This window comes from Saxophila tyrrhenica, assembly GCF_035928015.1.
Source record: "Saxophila tyrrhenica strain CCFEE 5935 chromosome Unknown scaffold_3, whole genome shotgun sequence".
In the NCBI taxonomy this organism is placed as follows: Eukaryota; Fungi; Ascomycota; class Dothideomycetes; order Mycosphaerellales; family Extremaceae; genus Saxophila; species Saxophila tyrrhenica.
The window spans coordinates 482,428-500,633 of record NW_027041735.1 but is presented as its reverse complement, the minus strand read 5'-3'; the positions used below and the strand labels follow the sequence as shown (position 1 = coordinate 500,633).

At 54.9% G+C, this 18,206-nt stretch overlaps 10 protein-coding genes across 10 annotated transcripts; 6 read left to right on the top strand and 4 right to left on the bottom strand.

The window, feature by feature from the left end:
* Positions 1-25: 25 nt before the first annotated feature.
* On the top strand, positions 26-2,771 carry LTR77_002105 (uncharacterized protein; the record flags this gene model as incomplete). The annotated part of the gene is made up of 2 exons (XM_064799364.1): positions 26-230; positions 472-2,771. The coding sequence occupies 2 exons, from the start codon at positions 26-28 to the stop codon at positions 2,769-2,771; spliced, it is 2,505 nt and encodes an 834-aa protein (XP_064662119.1).
* A 60-nt stretch (positions 2,772-2,831) lies between these two features.
* On the bottom strand, positions 2,832-4,599 carry LTR77_002104 (uncharacterized protein; the record flags this gene model as incomplete). Its single annotated transcript, XM_064799363.1, has 5 exons — positions 2,832-3,377; positions 3,437-3,837; positions 3,976-4,257; positions 4,317-4,392; positions 4,447-4,599. 5 exons carry the CDS (start codon positions 4,597-4,599, stop codon positions 2,832-2,834), a joined length of 1,458 nt encoding a protein of 485 aa, XP_064662118.1.
* Positions 4,600-5,423: 824 nt separating this feature from the next.
* On the top strand, positions 5,424-6,138 carry LTR77_002103 (uncharacterized protein; the record flags this gene model as incomplete). The annotated part of the gene is made up of 2 exons (XM_064799362.1): positions 5,424-5,879; positions 6,043-6,138. 2 exons carry the CDS (start codon positions 5,424-5,426, stop codon positions 6,136-6,138), a joined length of 552 nt encoding a protein of 183 aa, XP_064662117.1.
* Positions 6,139-6,254: 116 nt separating this feature from the next.
* Positions 6,255-7,409, bottom strand: LTR77_002102 (uncharacterized protein; the record flags this gene model as incomplete). Its single annotated transcript, XM_064799361.1, has 2 exons — positions 6,255-7,162; positions 7,214-7,409. 2 exons carry the CDS (start codon positions 7,407-7,409, stop codon positions 6,255-6,257), a joined length of 1,104 nt encoding a protein of 367 aa, XP_064662116.1.
* A 2,184-nt stretch (positions 7,410-9,593) lies between these two features.
* Positions 9,594-10,175, top strand: LTR77_002101 (uncharacterized protein; the record flags this gene model as incomplete). The annotated part of the gene is made up of 2 exons (XM_064799360.1): positions 9,594-10,112; positions 10,167-10,175. The coding sequence occupies 2 exons, from the start codon at positions 9,594-9,596 to the stop codon at positions 10,173-10,175; spliced, it is 528 nt and encodes a 175-aa protein (XP_064662115.1).
* A 376-nt stretch (positions 10,176-10,551) lies between these two features.
* LTR77_002100 (uncharacterized protein) lies at positions 10,552-11,769 on the bottom strand (the record flags this gene model as incomplete). The annotated part of the gene is made up of 1 exon (XM_064799359.1): positions 10,552-11,769. The coding sequence occupies one exon, from the start codon at positions 11,767-11,769 to the stop codon at positions 10,552-10,554; it is 1,218 nt and encodes a 405-aa protein (XP_064662114.1).
* A 747-nt stretch (positions 11,770-12,516) lies between these two features.
* Positions 12,517-14,391, top strand: LTR77_002099 (uncharacterized protein; the record flags this gene model as incomplete). Its single annotated transcript, XM_064799358.1, has 2 exons — positions 12,517-13,072; positions 13,100-14,391. The coding sequence occupies 2 exons, from the start codon at positions 12,517-12,519 to the stop codon at positions 14,389-14,391; spliced, it is 1,848 nt and encodes a 615-aa protein (XP_064662113.1).
* A 387-nt stretch (positions 14,392-14,778) lies between these two features.
* On the top strand, positions 14,779-15,184 carry LTR77_002098 (uncharacterized protein; the record flags this gene model as incomplete). Its single annotated transcript, XM_064799357.1, has 2 exons — positions 14,779-14,800; positions 14,859-15,184. The coding sequence occupies 2 exons, from the start codon at positions 14,779-14,781 to the stop codon at positions 15,182-15,184; spliced, it is 348 nt and encodes a 115-aa protein (XP_064662112.1).
* A 577-nt stretch (positions 15,185-15,761) lies between these two features.
* Positions 15,762-16,681, top strand: PMM1 (Phosphomannomutase 1; the record flags this gene model as incomplete). Its single annotated transcript, XM_064799356.1, has 3 exons — positions 15,762-15,872; positions 15,924-16,378; positions 16,429-16,681. The coding sequence occupies 3 exons, from the start codon at positions 15,762-15,764 to the stop codon at positions 16,679-16,681; spliced, it is 819 nt and encodes a 272-aa protein (XP_064662111.1).
* A 208-nt stretch (positions 16,682-16,889) lies between these two features.
* LTR77_002096 (uncharacterized protein) lies at positions 16,890-18,054 on the bottom strand (the record flags this gene model as incomplete). Its single annotated transcript, XM_064799355.1, has 2 exons — positions 16,890-17,759; positions 17,812-18,054. 2 exons carry the CDS (start codon positions 18,052-18,054, stop codon positions 16,890-16,892), a joined length of 1,113 nt encoding a protein of 370 aa, XP_064662110.1.
* Between the last annotated feature and the right edge of the window lie 152 nt (positions 18,055-18,206).

Sequence of the window (18,206 nt, the reverse complement as noted above, 5' to 3'; positions counted from 1 at the left end):
TTGAAACGATCCTTCCGGCGTCAAGATGATGGGTGGAAAGGCTCTCGAAGTCCCAGTCAAACAGTATGGGGCGCGATGGAGTGTTCTGGTCTCGATCATATCCTCGAGAGTCAAGTTCTCCAGGGCACCAAGGAGTCTTGAAGGTGTTGTACGATGGTTTTGTGTCGTTCCCGAGTTCGAGAAGCTTGCTGATCTTTCTACCCATCGCTTGAAGCGCTACCAGGTTCATGGTGAGAAGTGAGGTCTGATGTGCGACTATCTTTGGTGGTAGCGCCGGATCATCCCGCCTTCTCCGCTTCTCCGCCCCGTGCAGTGATATCGAGCACCACGAGCGATGGTTATCGAGCAGACCGCAGACGCCGAGACCGAGAGAGTGCGAGATAGCTACACACGATGAACTCGCAGTCAGAAGGGTGTAAGTTACCGACGATAGACAATTTTCAGCGTTATATGGGACTGATCATACCACAGACTCCTACCCGGCGCCTAGCTACTACTCCCCGTACGGAGGATACCAATACCAGTTTCCAACCCCGCCAGCCCAGCAGCATCAACAGTCGCAAGCCCCGCCATACACCTTTGGACTCCAGCAGCAGACCTCGCAGCAGTTGCAGCCACCACCACCCGTCTCGCGTCCCACGGCGCAACCCCCTCTGCAAGCGCGTAACCCACCGCCTTCACGACAACCCTCGCAGCCTCAGCAGCAACAACAACAACACCAACAATACCAGCAGCAACATCAGCAGCAGCAGAATGGACGCCGGTCACCTTCGTCGTCCCCAGAGGCGGATCCCGGTGCACCTCGCCCGGACAACAGCGCAGCGGAGGCAGAGCTCGAAAGACAGCTCATGGACGCCTTGAACAACGACACCGAACAAGGGCAGCAGCAGCACGTGGCCGGGCAATACCCCAATCACGGCGACGACAATGAACCAATCTACAGGATGCCACCTCCACCGGAGGAGACCTATCCTAGTGAAGAGGAACTGAACAAGGCCATGCACGACTGGAGTCTGGCACACGGCTACGAGCTGGTACGTCGCGCCTGCAAGAAGAATGCGCGAGGCGAGCAGTATAAGCGCTACTACGACTGCTCTCGGCATGGCAAAAGAAGGACTAAGCTGCGAGAAGAGGACAGGAAGCGGAAGAGCAAGAAGTTGAACGCCTCCGAGTGTCCGATGAGCGTGGCGACCGTCGCAGTCGACCCAGCGAATCCTCAGGGAGAATGGCAGATCCGTCATAGGAAGACGCATCACAATCACCCGGCTGCCGAGGGCAAGGAATTGGCTGGCCACCGGCGTAGGTTCAGGGACGACAATGTGTTGAAAGCCGTAAATGGCTTGTTCGCTATCGGAACGCCTACATCGCAGGTTGTACAGTTCTTGCAGCGGACGAACCCAGATGGTCTTTTCACCCGGACGGACGTCGCCAACATGAAGCTGAAATGGACCAAGCATGGTGATTCCGCTGGCCCGCCAAAGGAAAGCGAGCCTCGAAATAAGGCCATCTTCAGACAGTATGGCGGAGCTTGTCACATGTGCCGAACTAAACATGATGCATGCGAGGGCAAGCGACCGAAATGTGCGAATTGTATCAAACGTGGCTCGGAGTGCGTCTATGACCCTCCCAAGAGGAATCTGACTCAGCCCGTCATCCCCATCCGGCCCCCTGGGAGTGGGAGTGGCGGACCGTCTAGCTCGCAGGTAGATCCCACTATGGATGATTCGAGCCCACTGCAACCGCCACCACCACGATCAATGCCACAGCAGACCCCGCAACAGCAACAAACTCCGCAGCAGCAGCAACCTCCCGCCCAGCAGAATCAAGGACAGCTATCTACCACCCCAGCCATTGGATCCCGACCGCGTGGCCGACCTCCCAAGAACAAGCCGCATCCAGTCGATGCGACGACGGCAAGTCAAATCCTCGAAGACCTGCGCGGCTTTCAGCAAGAAAACTTCACCCCACAGCGACTGGAGCTAAAATCCTCCTCGGTCGAGTATCTGGCCCAGAGCACTTGTGGCACGGGTGAAAGCTACAAGAACCTGCCAATCCTGAATGGTGCCAATGATTGGGAAGCATTCAAAAACGCCGTCGTCATTGCATCAATGAAGGAGAGCACCTACGATGTTCTGATGGATGCAAAGGGCGAACCGGAACGCCCTCAGACAGCGACGGACGCCCTCGGCAAACCAGAGGAAATCCAGACGTGGAACGAGTACATCAAACAACTCGCCATCTACCGCCGCCGCAACGAACTCATCGTCGCCGGCATCTACCCGAAACTGTCCCAGTACTACCGCAACCGCGTGCACAACATCACCCAAGCCAGCGCGGTCTGGAACATCCTCGAAGACACCTTCCAGCCCCGCGGCTGCGAGATGGCGTTCCGGCTGTTCATCGACATCCACTCCATCACCCTGGCCAACTCGCACGATCTGAAGGACTACATCCACCGCCTCGAAACTACGTATGAGAAGTTCAAGCAGCTCCCGCTCAACACTATGCTGCCTGCCACGGCCGGACAGCACGTGCAGCGGGTGAAGGAGGGCAGGGAGGCGATGCCGGAGGAGATGATGTGTTTGCTGTTCCTGCATAATTTAGGCCCGGAGTGGAAGCGGTGGGTGGATGGGTTGTGTGCGACGAATAATATTGGGGGGTTCGGGACGGGCGATCGGTTGGGTTTGAAGGAGATGTTCAAGCGGGCGCTGTCGTATGAGGCTATGCAGCGGAGGGAGCTGGGGAGGGTGAATGGAGGAGCGAGGTCATGATGAGCTGGTCTCAAGATTCTTGTAGAGCTTCTATCGTCTCTTTTTGCTACATGTATTCTGCTAAGTAGTGTATAAGAAATCCGGCCTCTTATCACCCAACAGCTCAATCTCACTGTCGCTCTTGCCCGCGATCCAATTATCCCGCTTCCCGGACTCGCGCTTCTTGTTCTCCCCGATCAGCATGAAGTGCGTGAAGATGCTTCCTCCAAAGAGGAATAATGCCAGATATCCCAACACGACACCATGTCCAGGCCGGTAATTCGGACTATCCCCAGGCAAATACACATTACTCGACATAATCCCGTTCAAATTCCCCCACCCAATCACGAACCCCAGCGTCACGCCGCGCTTATACACGCCCTCGACGTTGTTCGCGCACCAGACGATCGTGTTGGCGATGCAAGGGTAGATCCCCAACGCTCCCAAGAAGGTTCCGGCATATTTGACGCCCGGGTCGGTGCTGCCCAGCAGCATGCTGAAGCCGATGATGCCGAGGACGGAGACGCAGATGTTGCACCAGCCTCGTAAGCGCGTGCGGTCGGCGTACCACCCTATGGTGATGGTGAGGATGGCTGCTGCAGCATAAGGCGGGACGCTGAGGAGGTTCTAGAACACATATATTAGTCAGGTAGGGCTGAGGGAGGGACAGGAGAGGGGGGTCTTACAGCAGTAGTGCTGCTCTCGTATCCCAAGTCTTCAATGATAGTGGGCAGGAAGAGGCTAAAGGCGTAGAGGGGCCCGTCGCAACCCATGTAGACGACGGCGAAAGCCCAGGTCTTCCAGTCCTTGGCTGAGGCCCAGAAGTAGGACATTTTAAACTCTTCGTGCTCGGCGGAGGACTGGCGGTCGGATTTCAGGCGGCGGATGACGCGGGCGCGGTCGTCGTCGCTGAGGAAGCGGGCGTCGTCGGGGAAGTCGTGGACCATCCAGTACGAGACGATGCCGATCAAGACAGTGGCGAGGCCTTCGAGGATGAAGATCCAGGACCAGCCGTCTTTGCCGCCGATGCCGTCCATGAGTGCTATGGCTGCGGCGAGGAGGCCACCGAAGGAGCCTGCGAGAGCGGCTGCTGAGAAGAAGACGGCGGCTCGAATACCGATTTCGGTGCGTTTGTACCAGCATGACAAGTAGTAATTGACACCAGTAGGAAGCGAAGGTCAGCACTCTACTACCAATGGACAGGAGAATCCCGTCGGGCACATACCGGGAAACAACCCAGCCTCAGCTACACCCAAAAAGAACCGCGCCGCCGCCAGTCCACTGAAATTGTGCACAAGCCCCATACAGCACATGCAGATACCCCACAGGACCATGATCAACGGGATGAAGACGCTAGGCCGCAGGCGTTTGAGCAAAATGTTCGTGAGCGGCTCGAAGCCCGCGTAGCTGACGAAGAAGAGGGAGAGGCAGGCGTTGTACTCGCCGCTCGTCATGTTGAGGTCTTTGATGAGGCCGTCGATTTTGGCGTTGCCGATGTTTGTGCGGTCTGCGGCATGGTTAGAGCAAGGTATATGGACGGTTGGAGTCTCAAGGAGGTGGACGCACCTAGGAAGCTCACGAGGTAGAGGAAGGATAGCCATGGGATGAGCATTAGGTCGAGACGGCGGACGAGCTTCTTGTCCTGCTCGGATAATTAGTACATGTGTTTCTCCATTAGACAGATAGTACTACTTACAATCCTCGCCCTCTCCTCGTCGCTCTTGCCAGCATCGGGATCATGCAAAGCATTGAACGCATCTTGTTCATGCTTGTTGCCCACATTCCCGATGTGTCTCTCCTCGTCGCCAGAATGGCTCTTCACACTGTCGCTGTCCGCCTTCTCATTCATCTTGAAATCACAAAACCTTCTCCCACGAAACTTCAACCAAGAAACAAAGCTTCTCTGGGGAAAAGAAGAAGCATCTCCCCACAAACGTGCGCCTTGCGAACTACTTATTCGCCCATCACCAACCTCTTGACCTACGTCAATACCATACTAGTCCATGTCCATTTGCACGGTCCTGTGACGTTCAGTCAGCGCCCCGGGGTGGTTTTCCTCCACAAGCCACAAGCGAAGCGGCTCAGAAACGCGGGACTCGCGTGAGATCTGTCAGATCGCGCGTCGGGGTTTAAGATCTGCGAGGTCATTTCCAAGCAAATGCCGAGCAGGACTTGGTTTCCTTGGACGGTGATTTGTTGAGACATGAGTGATATCAGACGCTAACGGAGAGAATGGAGATGCTGATCGAAGGACGGAAGAGGCAGGAGGTTGTTGTGAGTCAAGCGAGTGTCGACGACACGTGCTGTCCACACACTCCTGATCGTCCTTTTCTGAAGGAAAAGAAGATCGATGATGGTGTAGTGTCGTTATGGGGAAACCACCTTCTGATAAACATATGCATCTTGACAGCATATGTCCAAACCTTCAAAGCGATCGTATCAGGTGAGGCTGTTACAATTTTCAGGTGTTCCTGTCCACCTCAAATTGACACCAGCTAGCGCCCGTCAACCCGAGCCAATGGAAGCACTCGCGAGACCTGGTTCGATATCGCAGGCATCACTGTAGACTTCCAAGTGTCAACAGATGAAAAGGCATCAGGATACCATTCTACCGTATAAAGAATGAAACTGAACAGTACACAACACCAGACTCGACGACTTGTGTGAACCAACATGCACCTCTTCGACCTGCCTTACGATGTCCGACACCAAATCTGGACGCATGTTCTCCCACCAGGACAAATCTACATCCAGGCTACAGCTAGAGGCTTGAGGAGCATTACTCCCGAGGAGAAAATACCTGTCGAGCTCCTTAGAGTGTGTGAAGCCTTGAATGCTGAGGTCGGAGCGCATCTGTACGGCAAACTATTGAACATTGTCGGACGCAAGCAGGATTGTCTGGTTGCATACAAGGCGATTTTGGAGACCACGAGGAAGTACGCTCGGGAGGAAGTAAACGTGGATGCGTTCAGTAACGGCTCGCATTCCGCTACCATGTGCATCAGCATACACGCGGGCCAAGCCAACAGGGCTTACCTGCAACGACGAGAACGAGGCGAGCCAAAAGCCATTGAGGATCTCGAGGAAGAACTTCGCGGGAGCTCGAAAGTGACCGGTGGACTATCCCATGTACGGATGATGCTTTCTCGGTGCCCAGAACGATGGTGGTCTTTTCTGCTGGCAGTATGCGTTGCCATTCTCGCAGTCCTGCTGGCCTTGGTTGCGAGATCTTGATGCGAACATATCTCACCTTGGTGTGATATTCTTATCACAATGTCTCTGGTCTCTGCAGAGCTCAGAGACTCTCGAAACATCCCAAGCACCGATCGAATCACCAGCAGAGTTAGTACGACGGAGATCAAGTCGCAACAGTGTTCGGCAAGAATGATTGATTGATACATAAGTCGATCTTGGGTTGAAAAGGAAAAGGCGACAGCTCCGCGCTCCTAACTTCATCCCCTTCGTCCACAACCAGCACGAAATGTTGCACATCCGACTGCAGCCTCACTTCTGAACGCTGTAATCAAGCGCCGGCGCCGCCGGGTTGACCTCCAGAATCGACGGCCCAAACAGCACCTGCGAATCATCAAACGTCGTCTCGACGTCCGACTTGGTCACGAAGACATAAGTCTGCCCGGCAATGCCCTGTGGGATCGTCGCAGTGATGTCCTTGCCGGAAACTTGACCCTGGACAGAAGTGACAGTCAAGCCGTTGACGAACGTCACGTAGCTCCCGCTCGGAATCTTCTTGGCCGCCGTGAACTTCACGTCGGCGCCAGCGGACGGCGGCGCGCACGAGTACGTCTTGCCGTGGTGCTTGCTCCACTTGGGCCACCCTTCACCCCACATCTCGTTCCTCTTAACGTACACGCTCGGGGTGCTGCAGTCGGGCTCCTCGCACGTGCAGCTCTGTCCATCGTACGTCAGACCCGGGAACGCCGTGAAAGGTAGCGGGGTATTGCTGTCCGGGCACGAGACGATGAACGCCGCGGCAAGGGTGTAGACGGACATCGGATCCAGCGGGGTTTCGAAGGGGTTGGCCATGGGAATTTTGCCGATTGCCTCGCGTTGGAGGGAGGTGTGGAGGGCTTCGACGGCGAGGATGGAGCCGGCGACGGTGAGGTATTGTTTGTTGGTGATTAGGCCCGCGGCGCCGAGGTAGGCGCTTGTGCCTACGCCTTCGAGGACGGAGGAGAGGGTGATGAAGGTTGGGCTGGTGCGGGTTGTTAATGGGATGATTATTGAGGGGTGACTTGGTGGAGGAGCGTACACATCGATGGATGGGAAGCGGTAGGTGCAAGCCTGGTTGGGCGTCTGGCCAGCAGCCGACAAAGCTTGAGACAGTGCCTGCACATGCACCTGCTCGTCGTAGGCGATGTACTTCAGGTTGTTGTAGTAGTCCTGCGAGTAGCCTGGAGGTGCCGTCAGTCACAGCCGAATGAATACATCATCGTCCGACATACCGGCTGCCTTGAAGTCCGAAAGGGTGTAGTTCTTCAACGCCTCCTTGTAGAACACATTCTCCAAATGCTCCAGGGTCAGAGCAAACTGGAGGATGGTGTTGTCGATGTTTGCCCTCTTCTCGAGGCTTTGACCTGTAGGAGCAGCAACTGCAAGGCCAGCAGCGGCAAGCGCTGAGACGATTTTAATGGCAACCATGGCTGACTCTGTCAATAGACGGTCAAGATGTCGTAACGACTGTACGAAAGAAGAGATGATGAGGATGAACAATCGACTGACTTGAGATCATAGGAAGTCTTTATAGAACAGCACCCCTCTCCACTTACCAGTCTGTGCCGCAGCAATATTGGAGTGTGTCTGCGGAGTGTTTGATTGCCTGCGAAGCTAGAGTGTCCAGAATTTGTCACAGCAACCTAGTGATTTCTGCCAGTCCATTGGAGCAGACGCACGGGTCATTAGGTCTCAATAGATGTTCAGGAGGCTAAGTGGTCCCCGGTTGACTTCGGGAGTAGAGACATCCGGCTGGTTCCTGGAACCTTAGCTGTATTGCTTCCGCGGTACAGGTGCCGGCGTAAGCTAGAAGTCAATCAAATCGTAACGGCGAGTTGTCGCGGTCGAGGGGAAATTGTGATACTAGTGACGATCCCCACGGGGTCGGAACCAACGGAAGTTGATGCAGCACTGGGGAACGGGTGTTCTGTAGGAGGCGTTAGTGCCACTGGAAGAGGGAAATCGCTTTGTCACGGTTATCGCTGGCCATCGCTTTTCCTACCATCCGAACAGCCTGTCTCTGACAACCACAAGCCCCTCACAGACACTGTAAGCTCTGTCAGAAGAGGGATATGTTCATAATCAAACAGTGCCGGACCAGTCGTGGGGTTCAAGAAGAGAGGGATTGTGATCTTGCACAAAGGCCTGGAACTATGTCTCAATCAGGCCGCTGGAAGGCCGACCATGGCCGGAATAGGCTGCTGAGAGCCCAAAGGAGGAGACCGTTCAGAGCGGAAGTGTCAAGTCCCGACCTGGAGATGTCAAAACGGAGGTGTCTCTAGCACAAGGTTTGAGAGGAAGCTTATTTTTAGCGGCTTGTATGAGAGCTTGTTCATCGCGGTTTCGATCAGTCTTATCTTCGAGCGCACAAGCGGCTTGCGGGAAGCTGCTAGACCGATGGTGTGATCAGGAGTGCAATGACATGCCCGAAAGCATCGCAGCGTGTGATGGATCAGAGGGGTAAGGTCCAAGGTTTGCCACTGGGGGAGAGAAGGAATCCTCGGAGAGATTCGATGAGACCCGAAAGAAGCTGCGTGTTGTCCATCATTCAGCTGAGCTCTCGAGATGCTGACGGGTGTGAGACTTGTCCTCAGATTGCTGCATTGCCAGAGACTTTCGTTGATTGTGGGCCAGAGAACTTGTCTTCGCATCCTGTAAATCTTATGCCGTGGGTAAGGGTCAGTCGAGATCCAGCTTTGGGCAGTGCAGCCCTAGACTGGCAACAACATTCACTCTCGTCCAGCAGAAGTGCCCAAACAGTGTATTGTTGCCACGGTTATCGGACACAGCCGAACCATGGGATGGAGGTACAGATCAACGGGCTAGTCCGAGTCGAGGCGAGGGCGGTATGCCGAATTGCAGCTCTTGATGGCTGGCCGTTCGACGAGCAGAGGCACATCTCCAGAAACACATTCGTCAAGCATGCAGTTTCTCTGACTGGCAAGATGTCGACAGTGAAAGCGGCCCATCAGGTCAGAGCGAGCCGTGTAAGGGACCTTCTCACAGACGATAGCAGCCCACTAGCGACGGTGATGTGGTCTTTTTGGCCGTCATATCGTGTCGGAGAAGACTGCCAGCTATGACCGGTTGGCCGCTTTCACCGTCCACCGCTTGACTGGCAAAGAGCTTTTGACACTAGAGACTGTCTATCTTTTTGCTGGAGCTTCTTGGGATCTCAGCGTTGTAACTACACTTTTTGCCGCCAGGCCCATCATGTTGCTATGTTGGTACGCAAGCAGGTTCGACGATTATCCACTTAATTTATGTTGCTGCGCTGGATGGAACAAATGACTGGTAAATCAAGATCGCAAAAGCCCTTTGTGAAACGATTGACGATGATGTTTCCCGATTCGGGTGGTATACTTGGCATTCGTTCCTCAGACAACATCTGTTTTCTCACCCAATCCTTGCTCAACGTCAGGCGGCGGCGGCAAGGCGCTGCACCTGGGCAACGGTAGCGCCGCTCCGCCACAGTGGTCAAAGGTATATCAGCACTCATTTCTTCTTCATCAACCATCCATCTTCTCTCACACTCATCCAACTGCTTCAAAAGACTCAATAACAATCACAACAACACCTTCAACTTCTACCAACACTCTTCTCCACGTCACAATGCATTCTACCACCTTCATCGCCTGTCTCGGTGCCATGGCCGCTGCTGCGTCCGCTCAGAGTGGCTACGCCGGTTATGAGAGTGAAGGCCCTTCAGCTCCGGCTGCGTATTCGAGCCAAGCTCCTTCTGCGCCTGCTGCGTACTCGAGTGCCTCGCCCTCAGCACCAGCAAGCTACGGAGCGAGCTCTGGTTCTGTTGCGCCAGCCAGTTCTGCATCCGGGTCTGCCTCTGCGCCGGCGGGTTACTCGAGCGCCTCTGCGGCTGGACCTTACCCTACCAAAAGCACTTCTCCTTCCGGACCTGCAGGATATTCCAGCGGTGCTCCTTCGCCTACCGGCGGCGCCTACCCGCCACCGCACGGAGGCAATGGTACGTATCCCGGACATGGCGGACTAACCACAAGCAGCTCTACGGGCACCTCCCCTTCGTCGACGTATATGGTGCCTTCCAGCAATGGCGCAGGTCGGATCGGTGGCTCCCTATTGGGCGCTCTGCTGCTCGCCGGCGGTATCGCATTGGTAAGCTAAGATCTTGGTCGACTTCTTCCTTGACATAGCTAACTGACAACGCAGACCATGTAAGGGAAGGGTAATCGAACACCGCCGGCCGGTTGACGAAGGATGACACAGAATGGATCACGTACGAGCATTGAAGGCGTTTGGAAGGATATAAAAGGGACGGATGGGACACATGTACCAACATGGATACTGCAGGCATGGCCGCAGGGAGACAGACATCGACATACGTCTGTGTAATATATGGCTTCAACGACAATGGATGCCAGATGCTAGAAGCACACGAATGAACCAAACAATCGTTCGACCCCAACCTTCTCCACTTTCCACTGCCGAGTGACTTTTTTCCGTAGAATGTCCGTCTTGTTGAGCCTGATCCAAACCACTTCGTGACCGGAGAAGATATATTTGGCTTCTGTTCGCTTTCAAGTTTTTTCTACCTCTACCTCGTCCTCCTCACCTCAATAACACAATGCCCCCTCGCATCAATCTCCCAAACCCCCTCGATCAGAAGCCCTTCCACCGACCCAATCAACCCCTCCCACTCCCTCCTTGCCCTCTCCTTCCCACAAACCACCGCCATCATCGTGACATCAAACGCCGCCGACCAGAACGAAATATCCCTATCCGGCAACACGATATCATTGATCAGAACACTAGAATACCCAACCCTCATTGCGTCGCGCAGATGCGATAGGATCGTGACGCACTCTTCATCCGGCCAATCGTGCAGTACCGATCGCATGTAATACGTTCGAGCGTTCCGACAAGACTCCGGCTGCGGTGTGAAGAAGTCATGGGCCTCGACATCGAACATGCTCCGTCGTTGCTCTGGCACTTCGTCCAGCACTTTAGCGAGGTCCTGCAGCACCAGCTTGCCACGAAGACCTGACGCTTCTTTCCGCGCAACCATCTCCGCCAGCTCGTGCCCTTTCCCTCCACCCACATCGACCAGGAGAACGTCTTCAGGATCTTGAACCTGCAGCCACTCGACAGGATACACATCCCCCCAGTGCCTGCTCCCCTGTTTCGAAGCAGCCATGAACTCATTAAACGCCGCCGCGGCAACGGGTCGCTGCGACAGATATCGGAAGAACGAAGTACCATACGTGTGCGCGAAGATGCCGTACTCGACGTTGGGAGGCGACTGGTAGCCGTTGTTGGCAAAGTACTCTGGCATTTGGGAGACTGCGGCGGTGTACTCGTGGCTCGCGTGTCGGAGTCCGGCTTTTATCGCGGGCGAGGAGAAGAATTCGGTCATTTCTATTGCTGCGAAGACGTCCACGTCGACTTCCTTGACGGTACCGGCGGCTGCTAGGAAGCGGATGAGTCGGCGGACCAGCGAGGCGTCTGCTCCAGATTTCGCTGCGAGGTTTGTGACCGTAACGCCTTCTCTGCCTGCGTCGTTGAGGATCTGGAGCCAGCCGGCGTCCATTGCCGTCTGCAAGACGGAGAGATGGTGCGGCTGGAAGAAGATATCCCACGCCTGCTCCATCGGCGTCTGAAGCTTATGTTTGAGGCTCGTCAGTCTGTCCAGGATTTGCTTTCGGGTATGAGAGTCTGTCGCCAGGGCGCCGTCACTCATGGTATCGACATAACGTTCAGTCTTGACCAGCAAGGCCAGTAATGCCTGCTGCTGTCCTTCAAATTCGCCTTCCATGGTTTCGCTGGGACCGTACCCGATGCAATTTTTCACTGCTAAAAAGGTTTTGAATGTCGTTTTGGGAGAAGAGGACTACCTGAAGACACACCTTCGACCTCTTGCCTCGCGCGGCGTCAATGGTGCTGGCCCCGACAGATGCGAGTTTCTAGAATCGACTCTTTTCGAAAACGCTCTTTGTCCCTTCTATTTAAAACGACTGACGAAACGTACCTAAACTTAAACTTGATTATTCTTCCAAACGGGTGCAACATGGATCTTGACTGGCATACGGGGGTTTTGACAAATGATATAGCGTCGCCGCACGGTGTTGTCGGCCGCACGTTCAGCCTTGCAAGCAAGTGACCAGTGAAAGCGGCCAAACATCTGACGGTCTTCTCCCCAACCCAAATGCAGCCGAAAAGGCCACATCACTCTCGGGGAGGGCATCTCTTTTCTGTGAGAAGAGCCATTACACGCCTCACTCTGGCATGGTGGGCCGCTTTCACTGTCACTCGCTTGCATTGTCACTAACAAGCGTTCCAACACTCAGCTGAGCAACTCCCTAATATGAACGCAACTACTTCCGAAGGCTTACACGTATGGCCCGGCGACAAATAGGGCCAGATGAAATCTGACAGTTCAGCTGAAGTCGCCTTCTCGTGGCATGCCTTAATCGAGCCTTTTAAATTGCAGACGAGACGCAACTAGTAGACGCAAGATGCGCCTTTCCTGCAACTAAGCCAGCCCTCCCAGTTTTCCGGCAGAATGGTTAGACGAAGGATGAAGCGAATCATCATAGTCGGAGCCGGACCATGCGGCCTCGTGGCCCTGAAAGAGATGCTTGAGATGGGCCACAATGCTATCTTGCTGGAGAAATCGGATCGTTTGGGCGGAGTCTTTTCAAGTGCCAAGTTGTACTCGAACCTCCACCTCACCATTTCGAACTGGGCAATGGCGTTCTCGGACTTTCCGGATCCTGAGAGGTTGTGTTATCCGAGTGGAGAACACTATCTGCAGTATCTCAAGGCATACGCCGCGCACTTCGACCTGGAGAAACGGATGATGTATGGTTCCGAAGTGTGCAACGCATGCATGGGCAGTGATGGGCGCTGGACGCTCGAGATCAAGCGGAGTGGTGACCATATCGAAAACATGCAGTCGGACGCCCTCATAGTTGCGACTGGTGCAAATCAAGTGGCGAAGCCAGTGCCATCCGAGCTGCTCGGTGTCAGTGGCCGGGTGCTGCACTCTGCAGACTACAACGAAGACTTCAGGCGAAAAGTCGCCGAGAAGAAGTTGCGGATCTTGGTCGTCGGCGGTGGTGAGAGTGGTGCAGATATCTCTGCAGAGCTGGCAGACCTGTCGCCTCATGTCAGTGTCTGGCTACGACGCCCGGCGTGCGTAGGTCCACGCTATCTGAACAACAAGCCAGAGATGGAGCAAGTTGCTGCCAACAAAGAGCGCGATTTCCCAGCGAACGGATTCCTGGAGGCCGCGACCACGAACAGGATGAGCGCTTCTCTGAACGTGTACGCTTATGGGATCTTTCGTCGGATCCTGTGGCATACTGGGGTGCTGAACAGTACGCTGGCTCGGATGTGTCTTGATAGCACTGCCTCGGCGGTGCTGATGAATGACCAGGCGACTTACGTGACGAAAAACCAGCGTATGTGCGAGGCCATCCATGACGGAAAGCTGGAAGCATTGGTGTCTACGAAGGTGTCAGCAAATGGCAATACTGTCACATTGCAGCTTGCGAATGGTGTACAAGGACATCGTCAGTTCGATGCGATAGTGCTCTGCACCGGCTTCGCAACGTCCTTCCCATGGCTGAAGGTCGACGATCTCGATACAAACCCGCGATCATGGTTCCTTCATTGCTTTCCAGAAGGTCTTGGAGATCGTTTAGCGTTCGTGGGATACGCAAGACCGCACCAGGGTGGCATGCCGGTCATGGCAGAAATGCTGTCTCGATACGTAGCCTTGCTCTTTGCCGGCAAGCGACAGCTTCCTGAAGACTATGCGGAACGGGCTCGCCGGGAGCAGATTGCCGAAGTGGAGCATTACCATATAAGTCCGCACTTGAGTACGCTGGTCGATTACAACGCCTTCATTGAGAGCGTTGCTCGCCGGGTTGGCTGCGAGCCGAGACTTCCATTGAGCATCATGCTGATCTTCAACATGCACATCGCAGCCGTCTTGCTGCTGGTACTCCAGGTCTTTTCGCTGACTCCTGGCATCGTCGAACCTCGCTTGCCGTTCCTGCTGTACGTTCTGACGATGGCGCTGGCGTTCTTCATTGATGACGGCCTCCTGATCAAGTGGTGGTTCTACCCATGCTGGGCTGTCTGGTATCGGCAACGAGGGCCTGGCGCGAACCCATCGCTGCTGGAGAAGACACTGCGACGAGTGCCGCTGTTCAAGTCGACAGCCATTACCCAAGGCTTCATGCTGCTCATCGCGTGGTCTCTGCCGGCGCTCTACGCACAGCGGATCCTGTCGGTGCTCATATACCTTCCGTATTGCCTTCTCGACGGGGTGGGTGTTCGCTGGCCGAAAGGATGGGTTGGCTTGTTACGCCCGAAGATGTTCGCATTGCATGGGACTGAGTGGCGGTTCTCTGACCTCTTTGTACCGTAGCTGGAGCTGCAAAGCGGATGCCAACTTGGCCAGTGTAGTTCTAGTCTTCGGAAGAACCAAGCAAGCGATTCAACCATAATCTTCTCCCATCATTCAGCCATTTGCCAAGATGATCCTTTGCTTGAGGTATGATATTGTCTTGAGCTTCCTGCCGTGGGACTCATCCGCGGCCATCATTTCTTTCACCAGCGTTCGCATCATGCCCTAGCCTTCGTGATCTCAAGTCTGTGATTCCAGAGGCAGGTCTTTGGCTGGTGATGGGATGGGAAGTGAGGGCACGTCCCACGTCTCACCCGAAGGGCATGGCATCCTTAAAACAGGTTTGCGCCCGATGGCAGGTAGGGGCTGTAGCACGTCCGCACTTCAGCGCTTCTCACAATCCTGACCATGGCGGAAGAAAGCAAGAATGGTGAGTGCGCAGCGTCGACAATCGTGTCCCTCCCACTAACAACACTCCGCGGAACCAGTTCATGGAGGTCCCCTCTCCTTCTTCGCCAAAGGCGTCGGCTTCGCCAAAGACGGCTACTGCCGGACCGCCGAAGGCGACAAGCGTCACCTCTCCGTCGCCGCCATCATGAGCCATGCCTTTCATCAATCCGAGTACGGCGACGACGATTACAAGGGCATCTCGGCGGGGGAGAAGACGTGTATCTCTGCGCACGACTTCAAGGAGGCGATTAGGGAGATGGGGCCAGATCTTGGGCCAAAAATCCTGCTTTCCAGTACCCATGAGCAGGCGCTGGATGTTGTGAGTTTGGCGGAGTTGAAGAGGTATGCGACCAAGGAGAAGTGAAGGGGGGCTGGGAGTACACAGAGGCGGCGTTTCCGGCGTCATAGCTGGACGTCTTTCCACTGCATGAGCGTGAACTCGTGTTCGTGGTCGTCGCAATGTGGGAGAAGGATGCCTTGCCGCTGCTTGTTGCAAGTGGGCTACATGGTTGTACACTTGTGGACGATATTGAACATAAATATCGATGCTTTCACTTTCACTTTCACATGCAAGTGCGGGGCATTGCCCTGACTTCAACCTCGACCCTTTCGTCCCACGTTGCACTAGAGAAGATGGACCTGCATATTCGATCCACTCGAGCTCACCGCCGGCAACAAAAAGATTTGCCATACCGCTCCCTTGCCGACGGAGCGATTGACAATCGACGACCAACCTCTGATTGCGCTGACGCGTCCGACGTGGCTGGAAGAAACAAACTGAACAGCTGTCTGCCATTGGGAACAGCTTGCCGTTTCATCTCTACCACAAGACAGCTGGCGGTTGAACGACGCATGATATAAGATCTGCTTGATCCTCAGACAGCCATTGGGAACACCAAACACCCATTGAGACTCCAATTCTGCCTATACCAACCGCCAACATGGCAGCACCAACAGCTGCCGCAACAGTGGTGCCAGCCCTTGCCGACAGACCGATCAAGAACACCGTCGTCCTCTTCGACGTCGATGGCACCCTCACGCCAGCAAGACTGGTATACCACTTCACCACCTCATCCAAGTAGTCCCCAACTAACAGAATGCAGAGCGTCTCCCCCGAAATGCTCACCCTCCTCTCCCAACTCCGCCACCAAGTCGCCATCGGCTTCGTCGGCGGCTCCGACTTCAAAAAGCAGCAGGAACAACTCGGCACCGCCTCCATCCCCGTCACCACCCTCTTCGACTTCTGCTTCTCGGAGAACGGACTCACGGCCTTCCGCATGGGCGAGTCGCTCGCCGCGCACAGCTTCATCAAGTGGATTGGCGAAGAAAACTACAAGAAGCTGGTCCGGTTCATCTTGCACTACGTCGCGGATTTGGATATTCCGGTGAAGAGGGGGACTTTTGTGGAGTTTAGGAATGGGATGATTAATGTCAGTCCCGTGGGGAGGAATGCGACGACGGCGGAGCGGAATGAGTATGAGAAGTATGATTTGCAGCATAATATCCGGAAGGACTTTGTGGAGGCGATTAAGAGGGAGTTTCCGGATCTGGGGATGACGTGAGTACCCTTCTCTCCTCCGCGATGTTCTGTACTGACGAAATGTGTAGCTACTCCATCGGCGGCCAGATCTCCTTCGACGTCTTCCCCACCGGCTGGGATAAGCGGTACTGTCTGCAGCACATCGAGAACGAGAAGAACTTGCAGGGTGGTGTGGACTATACGACCATCCATTTCTTCGGCGACAAGACGTTCAAGGGCGGCAACGACAATGAGATCTACGAGGATCCTCGGGTGGTCGGGCATAGTGTCAAGGATCCCGAAGACACGATGAAGCAGCTACGAGAGCTGTTCAAGTTATGAGGTGCAGCCCACCTTGTCACGCTGCAGGCTGTCGAGTACTGCTACGAAAGCATTTGATTCCATCGAGCGAGCGTGTTGAGATATATATTTATAAGGTGACATACACAGCATGGCCGGCTTTGCATTGAAGTTGCCTCGATCATTAATTCAACTATCGACCGACACTATATACACTTCGCCTCTCATGCTCCGCAATCCAGCTCCAAGCTTAGTTTTTACCCAACACATGCAGAATAATCCTCTCATACCCCTCGACAGCCTCATTCAACTCTTCCTCCTCTAACGCCTCATCATCACTATGCGCCACCAGGATACTCCCCGGCCCATACAAATACCTCTTCTGCCCCTCCACCGTCTTCTCCAAATTCGGGATGTCCGTGCCGTAATTCACAGTAAACACCTCAAACCCCGGGATATCGTGATCAATATCCACCGGTCCGTACCCTTTGCTCGTGAAAGCCAACTCGATGACATCCTTCGGCTCCATCCCATCGTCCAGGAAAGTCTCAATAGCATGGTGAACAGCGTGCGTAATTTCTTCTTTGATCTCCTCCGGCGTCCCAGTAGCGATCCTCACCGCCACCTCCGCCTCCGCAGACGAAGCAATCACATTCGCCGCCACACCCCCCTCAATCCTCCCTAGATTAATCGTCGTGACGCCGTACTTTTCACTCCGCGGCAGCTTCGGACCCAGCTCCATCAAAGCCGCCAGCGCGCGCGTGAGGACTTCGTTGGCGCTGCGGCCGAGCCACGGGTAGCCGGAGTGCGCTGCTTTGCCTTTCGCTGTAACTTTTAAGCCGAGATTACCTTTGTGGCCGGAGACGAGTTTGCCTTCGGTCGGCTCGCCGAAGACGATAGTCTCGGGTTTAAGGTTGAGGCGATTAGCTGCGCGCATGCCGTCGCCGCCGGTTTCTTCGCCGACGACGAAGAGCAGGGCTACGGAATCGGCGCTGATCTGCTCATGCGCGATCAGGCTGTTGACGGTGGCGAATTGGGCGGCGATGCTGGCTTTGTCGTCGACGGTGCCGCGGCCGGCGATGGTGGTGTTGGTGTGGGTGTAGGGGATGAAGGGGGGGACCTACCGGATCTCAGCACGGGCACCTACAGGAGGATGGGGATGGGTCACGGACGGTGTCGTAGTGGGATGAGAGCAGGAGTTTGGTTTCGCGGACAGAGCCCGGGTAGGCGTAGATGTTGAAGCGGCCGGCGTCCTTATCGACCCATTGCTTCTCGACTGTGTAGCCGTTGTGTTCGAGGGCGGCGGCCAGCCAGTCGCCTGCCTTCTGCTCATTGTAGGTGATGGATTCGATCTCTGTTAGGTTCTTGTGGAAGGCGAGTATGTCATGCTTGGGATCAGTCTCGGTTGGCCTCATTTCATTGAGGAGAGGCTCTTGTGGGAGGATGGCACTTTGGACAACACATGTGCACGCAAGCGCGCTGAGCAATGGTGATGTCCTCCACATCTTGAAATATGCGTAGACAGACTCGGAAGAAGTGAATGTCAAAAACATGTGAAAGCGTCGTC